The sequence below is a fragment of the Bidens hawaiensis genome, unplaced genomic scaffold, assembly GCF_021521415.1.
Source record: "Bidens hawaiensis isolate Kalapana, Puna unplaced genomic scaffold, B.hawaiensis_p1.1 tig00046377_1, whole genome shotgun sequence".
NCBI lineage: Eukaryota > Viridiplantae > Streptophyta > Magnoliopsida > Asterales > Asteraceae > Bidens > Bidens hawaiensis.
The window spans coordinates 102238-111992 of record NW_027498288.1 but is presented as its reverse complement, the minus strand read 5'-3'; the positions used below and the strand labels follow the sequence as shown (position 1 = coordinate 111992).

Here is a 9755-nt window from a genome sequence, read left to right as displayed (position 1 = left end):
ATGTTTAAGTGTTATGACTTATTGTTGGTTGTTTAGTAGTTAAGTTCCATTTCTACATGTCAATTTATGATGGATAAACCCTTCATTATGCTAATATATATTCTTACAACCTTCTCTAGTATTATGTTAACTCACCCCTAAATTGTTAACTAACGTACTGGGTTCTAAACAAACATAGTTTCCTTCTTAAGAAAGTTCACACATATATGAGTTTATAGTATTGGTATAACACATTAAGTCACGTAATTCGTGTACAACAAGTAAGCATCATATACGTAACTTTGTCAAATTCGATAAAGTTACTATTCTTAGTAAGTTTGGATTTATGTTAAGTTTCGAATGTCAAACGACTTCACATTTACAAAACTACATAATTTTTAGTTCAAGAAATTCTAGCAAGTTTCAAAGGCACGGTTTCGGTCCCCGTACTTCGTTAAAGTGGCAAGATGCATTAACTTAAGTATAGAAACTTCACCGAATGTTTTCAAATAATTCAAAACTAAAATATATATTAGCTATACGATAAATAACTTACCAAAATATTATAAAATATTTTTTTTGTATATTTTTTTTAAAACAATTTGTTCGGTTCGTGTCGATTTAACACTAAACTGCATTTAGTTGTCGTTCTTGCAAAAATAAGGAAATGTAAGTATATAAAGTATTTTATATTGTATTTCATTTTAATAAAGTACTCGAGTCTCGTAAAATAATATAGCATTTGTTCTTATAACGTTAATCAACAATAATGAGTAATATTAAAACAAGTAGCATTAAGAAATTAAACTAGTCCTGATAGCACATCTAGCATGTTAGCACAAAAATAACAACTCGATCAGCGCACATTTATAAGATGATTAATATGTTAAGAACCGCCGTTCACGAATATAATTACCTAGTGGTAAATCCAATAAATGTAGTGTCTCGTTAAATATTTTAGTGGCTAATGGTTACTGTTTGTTGTGTTAACAAAAGGAGCCATGCATGATTTCCCGCTCACCGGCTTGTAGTTATATAACACACATTGGTTTTGTTACATAGCATTGGTTTATATTAGCATGCACGTCCGAGCTTTCACTTTTATTAAATTTTTAGCATACAACACAAATTGGTTTTGTTACATAACATGTGCCATATATGTTGCACATTCATGAACCTAGACAAGTAAAGTGGTCACTTTGGGTTTTATTATTCATTTCAGCATGGTTATCCAAATGACAATATTACCAACCTTTATTTACTTATTGTAGTGCATATATCTTAGTTATCAAAATAATAAACTTATGACATGGATTTTATCAAACTAATAACATGTTAGAGTTTTTAGCAACTTATTATATATTTGTTTCAATAAAAGAGTTAAACAACCCGGTGTGTATCAGTTTCATAATTCATATTTTTCGGGTTATATTAATTTATGTCTAGTTTATTTTATCGAGAGCTCAACAGGACGCGCAAACTTATTAACCAAGCTAGTTAGTTTTAAATAAATGATATCGAAAAATATTCCACGTGAGTTTGTTTATACCTCTCTCGTTAAGTTAGGTTAGTTAGTTGTGAGATCGGACCATTGTCACCCAAAACATGTCACCACCGTCATCAATTATGTGGTCACCAGAACCGCACCCACCGGAAAGCCAAACTCTTTACTTCTGTTTCCGTCAATAACCCTTGCCAGAAAACTGTCCACTGTTCTTGCAATATCCTCCATAACGATGTCTCTCGATACCGCCTACCATCATCACCGATCATGGGCCATGTCACCAAAACTCCAACTTACGGACTGTCGGGTCGCTTTAAAACCAACCCATGCCGGACACTTTACTAGTTCCTCTGAAAAACGAGAATCATCGAAAAATATGTCATTCACCAAAATGCTTTCTTTTTCGGTTGGAATGTTGACTGATGTAAAGCCCCGTTTCCAGTAGCCCTACTTTAGCGTCGGATTTACTCATAAACACAGTTCTACAAATCAGAGTTTATTAAAAACTTTACGCGGAATATAAAAACCAATCATTCATTACAAAATATTAAATCTTTTCTTTGATACCATAACCCAAAACATTATATTTAAAACATCTTTTCTTCTATCTTCAGGTGCCAGCCGTTCAATCCATGCCATGTGTCATCCTCATGCTAGTTCTTTGGTCTGATCACCTGCGTGCATACTAAAAGTCAGCTAAGCTGAGTGAGTTCTAGTTAATCAAGCAACTTGTCATAAAACCACTACATACAACATATACGTATCCGAAAACACGTAGTCCATTATCTAACCTGCTCACCTTACCACTCAGCCTCTTATTTACACCTACCACTTTGCCACTTTGCCACTTTAATAACGTATAACGTTATGCCACTTTGCCACTTTGCCACTTTAATAACGTAGTCACGTATAGGCTTACCCTACCACGAACTATCATCATGCCACTAACACTCTTACTAGAATCTTGCCACTTCTAACACACTACCTCTACTTGTCTACAACACACTTCATATCATTTACATAATAAGTAAGTCACATCATAGCATTCATGCACACTAACAACCACTTGGCAATCACTATCCTTGGCGATATATGCAATATCCGAAGATCGTTCACGTAGCGACAAGCATTATATAATAGCTACCTCGTATAACATCTATAGCATACACTTACCACTTAAGGAAATTGTATTCACACTTCACATCGAGTATGCACACAGCCCCGAAAACATAACAAGGAAATAGGGCTAGAAACTCACCTGAACTTGGTTAACAGTTACTCCTTCCTTAGCTGAGCGTGACTAACTGTATAAAAATTACACATATCAATTAACTATTACTATCCATATCACGTTTCTAATCTATTTACAACCCTCAATGAACGGGGGTTCTGGGGCAGCGCCCCTGACAGCGGGGTTCTAGGGGCAGTAGCCCCTAACTGTCTTATCACGTTTTCCACTAGGATTTGAAATTATTATTTTATTCACCATCTCATTCTTTATACGAATTAAGCGTAATTCGTTAACCAATTCGTTGTCTTAAGTGATCTGGTTTGTTAACTAATTCGTCCTCTAATCAGCATCTGATTCGTTATCTGAACATCATGCAATTCGTTATTCTAATTCGTTAGCTGGTTCGTTATCTTCCATAACGAGTTGGACCTTTATAACGAACTGGTCCCTTAACGAACTGAACCGTTAACGAACTGGGGCTCATTCGTTAGTTCTTCCTTAACGAACTACTTAACGAATTGTGTCTGCTTCGTTATCTCCCCTAGGCGAAACACATAACGAATTACCTTTTAGTTCGTTAAGTATCCGTTAGCGAACTAGGTTTAGGTCAGGGAATGTCAGAATGTTCTCTAACATTCTCTTAACCTCGTACAACATTTCCGGCGTCGTCATCGCCGGAAAACCGGGATATCGCCGGAAAACCGAGATCTCAGCCGTTTCACCACCGTTTTCACCGTTTTTCGTCCCGTTCGATCCAGATCTGAGCTAGGGTGATCCCTAAGCTCATCTTAGGTTCGGTTTATACCCGATTCCACCCGGATCTCGTGACTTCAACGGTTTAACGGTGTCGGCTCGTCGTTTCATGACTAAATCTAACGGGGTTGAGTTCATACAACATAATACTATCATTACCTTGGGTCGTAAACTGATTCTCCATCTTCTTCTTCTAGGTTTCGGCTTAGAGAGAGAGAGTAGGATGTGAGAGAGCTAAGTGTGTGTTTTGGTGGTGTATGGAATATGAGAAATGAAGGATAAATGGTGATTTAAGGTTTATATAATTATGGATCATGGGCTTAAGCCCATGGTCTCATCCTTCTTTCCTTCATGACCCAGGTCCATAACCTATATACATTAACCAACACTAGCCCGACCCATACCAACTCCTACTCTATTTAATTATTTCCCGATAACCCGAGTAAACTTTCCCTCTATTATTAAATAATATAATTAATATTATTTTGGAAATTTCGTGATGTTACAACTGAAGCTCAATATTATATCATTATGTTTCCGAAACTGTCAACCCGGTTCAACCTTGGCGTCGTCTGAATCCCTGTTGGCTCAATTGTTGTTTGGCCCAAGTCTAAGGCCCAACCTAAGAATTAGGGTTATACTATATTTGGTAATGTCTTGGCTAGCAAGTTAGGTTAGTCTATATAAACCGAGTTATGGTTAGACATTAGAGATTGTGGGGTTGATGTAACCGAGTTAGGGTTCATCAAGAGTCGAACCGAATTAGGGTTTGAGGTTTGTAATCAGTTTTTTGATTGAGATTTTCTGATTAATATAAACGAGAGTTATTCATTTATTTCATTTTTTATTATCGATCTGGGACTTGAATTGGTATCAGAGCCAAGTTCAACAAATCGATAATCAATTGGTGGCGAGCGGTAGTTCGAGGAGGAGCTCTCACCGGCACATATCGGAACCAAGTTGGGTTTCCGAATCAGGGTCTATCTGTAAGCAGGTCAAGTCGGACTTGTGTAAGTGATACTGATACGCCAAAGCAGCGGCGTGAGTGGGTATTGTTACGACAGCACAAGTAGGTTATTTGTACGGAGACAACTCGGAAAAAAGTTTGTTTTCGATCGGGTGTTCGGCTGGCTAAGAGTGTTCGACCCGTAAAGGCTATCAGTGATTAATTGGGTATTGAATTATTTCGTTCCATGTTTAAAAATGGTATTTCGATTCGTTTGTTGGTGGTGAAAAAAGTCAAGGATTAATTTGGCATTTGCAAATAACAAGGAATTCTTAGAAGGTTCTGGTGTTGTGTCGTGGGATTAAAAGAAGAAAATATAGACAAGTTGGTTTAATTTCTATTTTTTTTGGTTCAACTTGTTTGGGTTGAATATAAAACTGATTTTATTTGGATTGAACAAGACGGTTTAATTCAAAGTGCATTATTTTACGGGTTGAACAAGTTAAGTTCTGACCTAAGGGTTTGATTTTTTGGATCAAACCGGGTGCTCACTAAGAAAATCAAGATAATGATGAAAAGCGTGAAGTTGAAGACCTGCCAAATTCGAGTAAGAAATTAGAGGGTGACTCGGGTGCAACAATTTCGGGGGTGATTGTTGGCTCAATTGTTGTTTGGCCTAAGTGTAAGGCTCAACCCAAGAATTAGGGTTATATTATATTTGGTAATGTCTTGGCTAGCAAGTTAGGTTAGTCTATACAAACCGAGTAATGGTTAGACATTAGAGATTGTGGGGTGGATGTAACCGACTTAGGGTTCATCAACACTTAAACCGAGTTAGGGTTTGAGGTTTGTAATCAGTTTTTTGTGTGAGATTTGGTGATTAATATAAATGAGAGTTATTCGTTTATTTCGTGTTTGATTATCGATTCGAGACTTGAATCCCGAGACCACCGTCTCTTATGTGTAATGTGACCACCGTCACGCCACTGTGGTTCATCATTTCCGTCACCATCGACTCTAAACTTGGAACCACCTTGTTTTTGGTGATTGGCTAGAAACTTGCCTAGAACCAAAGTAGCGTATGAGTTTTTTTGGTTATTTTGTGTGTGTTTTGAATATGCAGTTTGGATTATTTTGTTATATTCATTATTATCAGATTTTTAATGGGGGGAACAAAGATATTTTTTAAGTTCAAATTGTGATAATATAGAGGGTGGGGTACCAAAAAGACCCAAATACCATTAAAAACCATCCGCGGGTGGAAGAGGACTCCCTCAAAAGTCACCCACGGAACATGTTAATCACTCGCGTACTCAATATTAGAGGAAGAACAATAACAGGATCCAAAGATTATATGCGGAAAGATCCAGCACCCTCAGAAGTCATCCGCAGGGTACTGTTCTCACTCGCGAGGATGACCAGAAGGTGACGTCGTGGATAGCTGTAATTAACTAACTTAGTTGTAGCAGATTTACAAGGATCTTTCCTAGGGAAACACGAGACGCAACTACCAATGAGAGAAGGAAAGCTAGAGAGGTTGTTATAACCATGCACATGTCCGAAATGGCTCGTCCTATAATATACAGACACGTGTCCAGGTTGTTATAACCTTGCACATGACGAAATGGCTCGTCCTATCATATACAGACACGTGTCCAGGATGTTATAACCATGCACATGCTGAAATGTTCGTCTTATCATAGGCGGACACGTGTCTAGGTTGTTACGAAAGCATCATATGGAAAGGGACAGTTGGACCAATCACAATCCCTTAACCTTCGGCTATAAATACCTTAATCATCTCCATGAGGTATTCATTGACACTTCACTCCAACTCTCAATACTTTGTACATTTCTCCCAACCGGAACAAGTACTTATTCTCACGCCGGAGGGTGGTTACGGGAAGACCCCCCCCTTTGTCCTTCCCGTAACTAGCTCACGGTGGTTATTTTGCAAGTTTTCGTCATTGGACTTAGGAGATTGGGCTTATATCGTTAGTTTGGTAGTCATTTGACACGTACCCTGTGGACACATTGATCTAAACCCTAGGGGGATACGATCCGTGTCTCTTCATTGGCTCCGTCCGTGCTTGTGCTAGAATTGTGAAAGTTTTTTGTTGTTTCGAACGATATGAGTCAATCTCTTCAAGGGCCAACGAAAACTCCATAGACAGTTAGGCGTACTATTGGTGTCGAAGCACCTGGAGGTCCAACTTCAGGTGACTTGGGACATGCTACGGTGGAAACTCTCCGGGCTAGTACAGAATTGAGTCTGGAAGATGGATCTGATAATTCTGAACCGGTGAGATCTCACCATCGTAACCTCAGATCTGATGGAATTCAGTCTCCCGAAGACTGGTTACGCATTCAACAGTAGAATGCCCTAGCTGAATACGAGCGCATGATTCGTGAAGAGAGAATCTGCGCCCGCACCTTGGTCTATGATGAGATTCCCAGGAGATCTCCATCTAAGCCTCCAACAGTTAGGAGGAGCCAGATGTGTGACAACCTCCTGACAGAGAGATTCTCTAAGAGGTTTTCTGAGGAACAAGCTAGACGACAAGATCGTAACTGAGGACGCCCAATGGTGCGGAAATCTTCCCGCAGAATTGAGTACGACGATAGTTATGATCCGACATACCATCGAGGCAAAGCCAGCTACTTCAGTAGTGACAGGCAAGACAATAGAAGAGAGGGGACTAGTTGCCTATGTGCGATAGTTCGCCGTACGGAGTACTACAGTGAGGCGGAAGAAGACTTCACAAAACCATAACGTCCCGCAGTATTTGCTGAGAAGTCAAAGTTCATACCGTGCATCGGTACTTCCCCATTCCCTGTTAACGTAAATATCCCTACTACCTTAGGGAAGTATAACGGAATGTCAGTTCCAAGTGATCACCTATTGAATTTTGTGGCGGTAGGAGGAGTCAGTGGTTGGACTCTTCCTTATTGGTGCTACATGTTTGCATTGACATTAACAGGGGCGATGCGAGAATGTTTCGAAAAATTTCCGGATGGGCAAATCAAGAGTTGGGATGATTTGGTGGCTAAGTTCACTCAATACTTCAGTCAACAAAAGAAGCACACCCGTGATATTCTGAAATATTAGACATCGTTAGGCGGGACAATGAGTCTATTGAGGACATCGTTTCCCGATTTAACGATGAAAGTTTGAACATCGATGGAATTAGTGAGGACATGTTGAAGGCAGCCTTCCACAAGAACGTGAGGAGTAACGCTCTGATTCGTTGCTTAACCGGCAAGGATGGAATGCCAAAAGCATGGGATGAGATAATGACTGCCGCAAAATTGTTTGCAAGAACTGGAAAAACCTTAGTATCGGAAAGTCCTAAATAGATTCTAAATGTGGAATTTGAAAATCTGCGGGCGAACAAACAAGCAAAAGGATCAATATGGTCAAGACTTAAACCTTCTGCGGACACATAGATGCAATTCGATACTAGAATTCCAATAACTGTACTCCACTAACCAATACTCCCTCATAAATTTTGACCACTGAAAATGTGAAATTCAAAAAGCCTCAGCCGATCATGAAGCGAACATTCCTCAATCCCAAAAAGCATTGTACGTTCCATGATGATATTGGTCATAGCACAGATGAGTGTGTAACTTTAAGGAATGAGATTGAAGCAGCAATCAAGTCTGGAAAGTTAGAACACTTGGTCAAAAACGTGAGACACAGGTCTAGCAAAGCTTTCGCACAAGACAATCAGGGCCCGCCTAAAAAGCAGGTCAGGAATTTGAATGTTCACATGATTCAAGGAGAGCGAATAAGTGGTAACAAAAGTCCAGAAACCGATGAGGAATAATGGAAGAGTGAACCCGTAATTTCCCCGCAGGTTAAAGGAGGTCCATGCAACAAGAACCCGCTAATAATCACTGCTCTGATAGGCCATTACCGATCACAGTATGTTTTATTTAACACTGGAAGCGTGTCAGATATTATGTATGAGAAGTGTTTCGAACAACTAGACGAGGAAGACAATGTGCGGCGGAAGCCTATTCATGCGCATGTGTCCGGCTTCGGGGGTGAGGTGATGCACCCGCGTGGGGTGATCTCTTTTACCGTTACACTTAGTGACGGAGTTCACACACAAGCTGAGGATATTGAATTCCTAGTTTTACCAGCAAAGTCAAAACATGATGTCATTCTAAGGCACGAAGCAATAGGCGATTTCAATGCTCCTCCATCCACCGCCCATGGTGCGGTAGGAGTTCCAACCCGCACCGGAGTGGCAATCATCTACATCAACAGACATTTCTTCGCAACAGAAAGTTTAAAACCAAGTAAGGTGCCAAACAGGCGGAAAGAACCGAACCAGAGAAGTGGGTGTTGAACAAACAATTTCCAGATCAGACAATTACAATTGGACCCGCTATCTTCGAGATAGTAAAGACGTTTCTGAAAAAATTGCCCACAAAAAATTTGGACATTTTTGCTTGGCAACCAGCATACATGACAGGTGTCCCACAGAGGATTGCTGAACACAAGCTGCGGGTGAATCCGGTGTTCACACCAACTGTCCAAAAAAAACGAAAGATGGGTCCTGAGAAAACCAAGGCCATGAACGAGGAAGTCCAAGAGCTGTTGAATGCTGGAATCATTCGTGAAATTCAGTATCAAACGTGGGTTGCAAGTCCGGTCATTGTTCGTAATGGCAACGAAACATGGCGGATGTGTATCGATTTCAAGGATTTAAACAAAGCGTGCCCTAAGCACTGTTATCCATTTCCTGAAATTAACTTGAAAGTTGATGCGGTAGCTCCGTTCAAGTTTAAATGATTCCTTGATGCCTATAAAGGCTATCACCAGATCCGCATGGCGGCATGTGATGAGGATAAAACGGCATTCCGCACTGACCAAGACACATTTTGTTACAAAATGATGCCCTTTGGATTAAAAAACGCGGGTGCTACGTATCAGCGATTGACGGATGAAGCCTTCAAAGATCAAATTGGACGGAATTTTGAAGTGTATATGGATGATATGGTTATAAAAAGCATAGAGGAAGATCAGATGTTACGAGATATAGAGGAAATATTCGATTCTCTGAGGATGATCAATATGAAGCTCAATCCCAGCAAGTGTTCCTTTGGGATGGAGGATGGTAAATTTTTGGGCGTGATTGTTACGAGCGCAAGCTTTAAGGCAAACCCGGACAAGATCTAAGAAGTCGCTCGCATGCCTTCGCCTTCTTCTCTCAAAGAGGTACAAACACTGAATAGCAAGCTGGTGGCCATGAATAGATTTTTAGCTAATCACGCGGCTAGGGCTTTTCCCTTGTGTCAACCTTGAGGAATTGTTAAGAGAAAGCGCATTT

The 9755-nt window shown here is 39.9% G+C and overlaps 1 protein-coding gene across 1 annotated transcript; it reads left to right on the top strand.

Annotated features, from left to right (window-relative positions):
• Positions 1 to 8378: 8378 nt before the first annotated feature.
• Positions 8379 to 9217, top strand: LOC143596427 (uncharacterized). The gene is made up of 2 exons (XM_077075213.1): positions 8379 to 8721; positions 8886 to 9217. The coding sequence occupies exons 1-2, from the start codon at positions 8379 to 8381 to the stop codon at positions 9215 to 9217; spliced, it is 675 nt and encodes a 224-aa protein (XP_076931328.1).
• Positions 9218 to 9755: the final 538 nt, after the last annotated feature.

Excerpts from the sequence above, each read along its gene's own strand:
- LOC143596427 (XM_077075213.1), top strand. The coding sequence starts at position 8,379 with ATGTATGAGAAGTGTTTCGAACAACTAGACGAGGAAGACAATGTGCGG. Across the intron at positions 8,722-8,885 it reads AACAGAAAGTTTAAAACCAA|CATACATGACAGGTGTCCCA; the intron begins GTAAGGTGCCAA and ends CTTGGCAACCAG.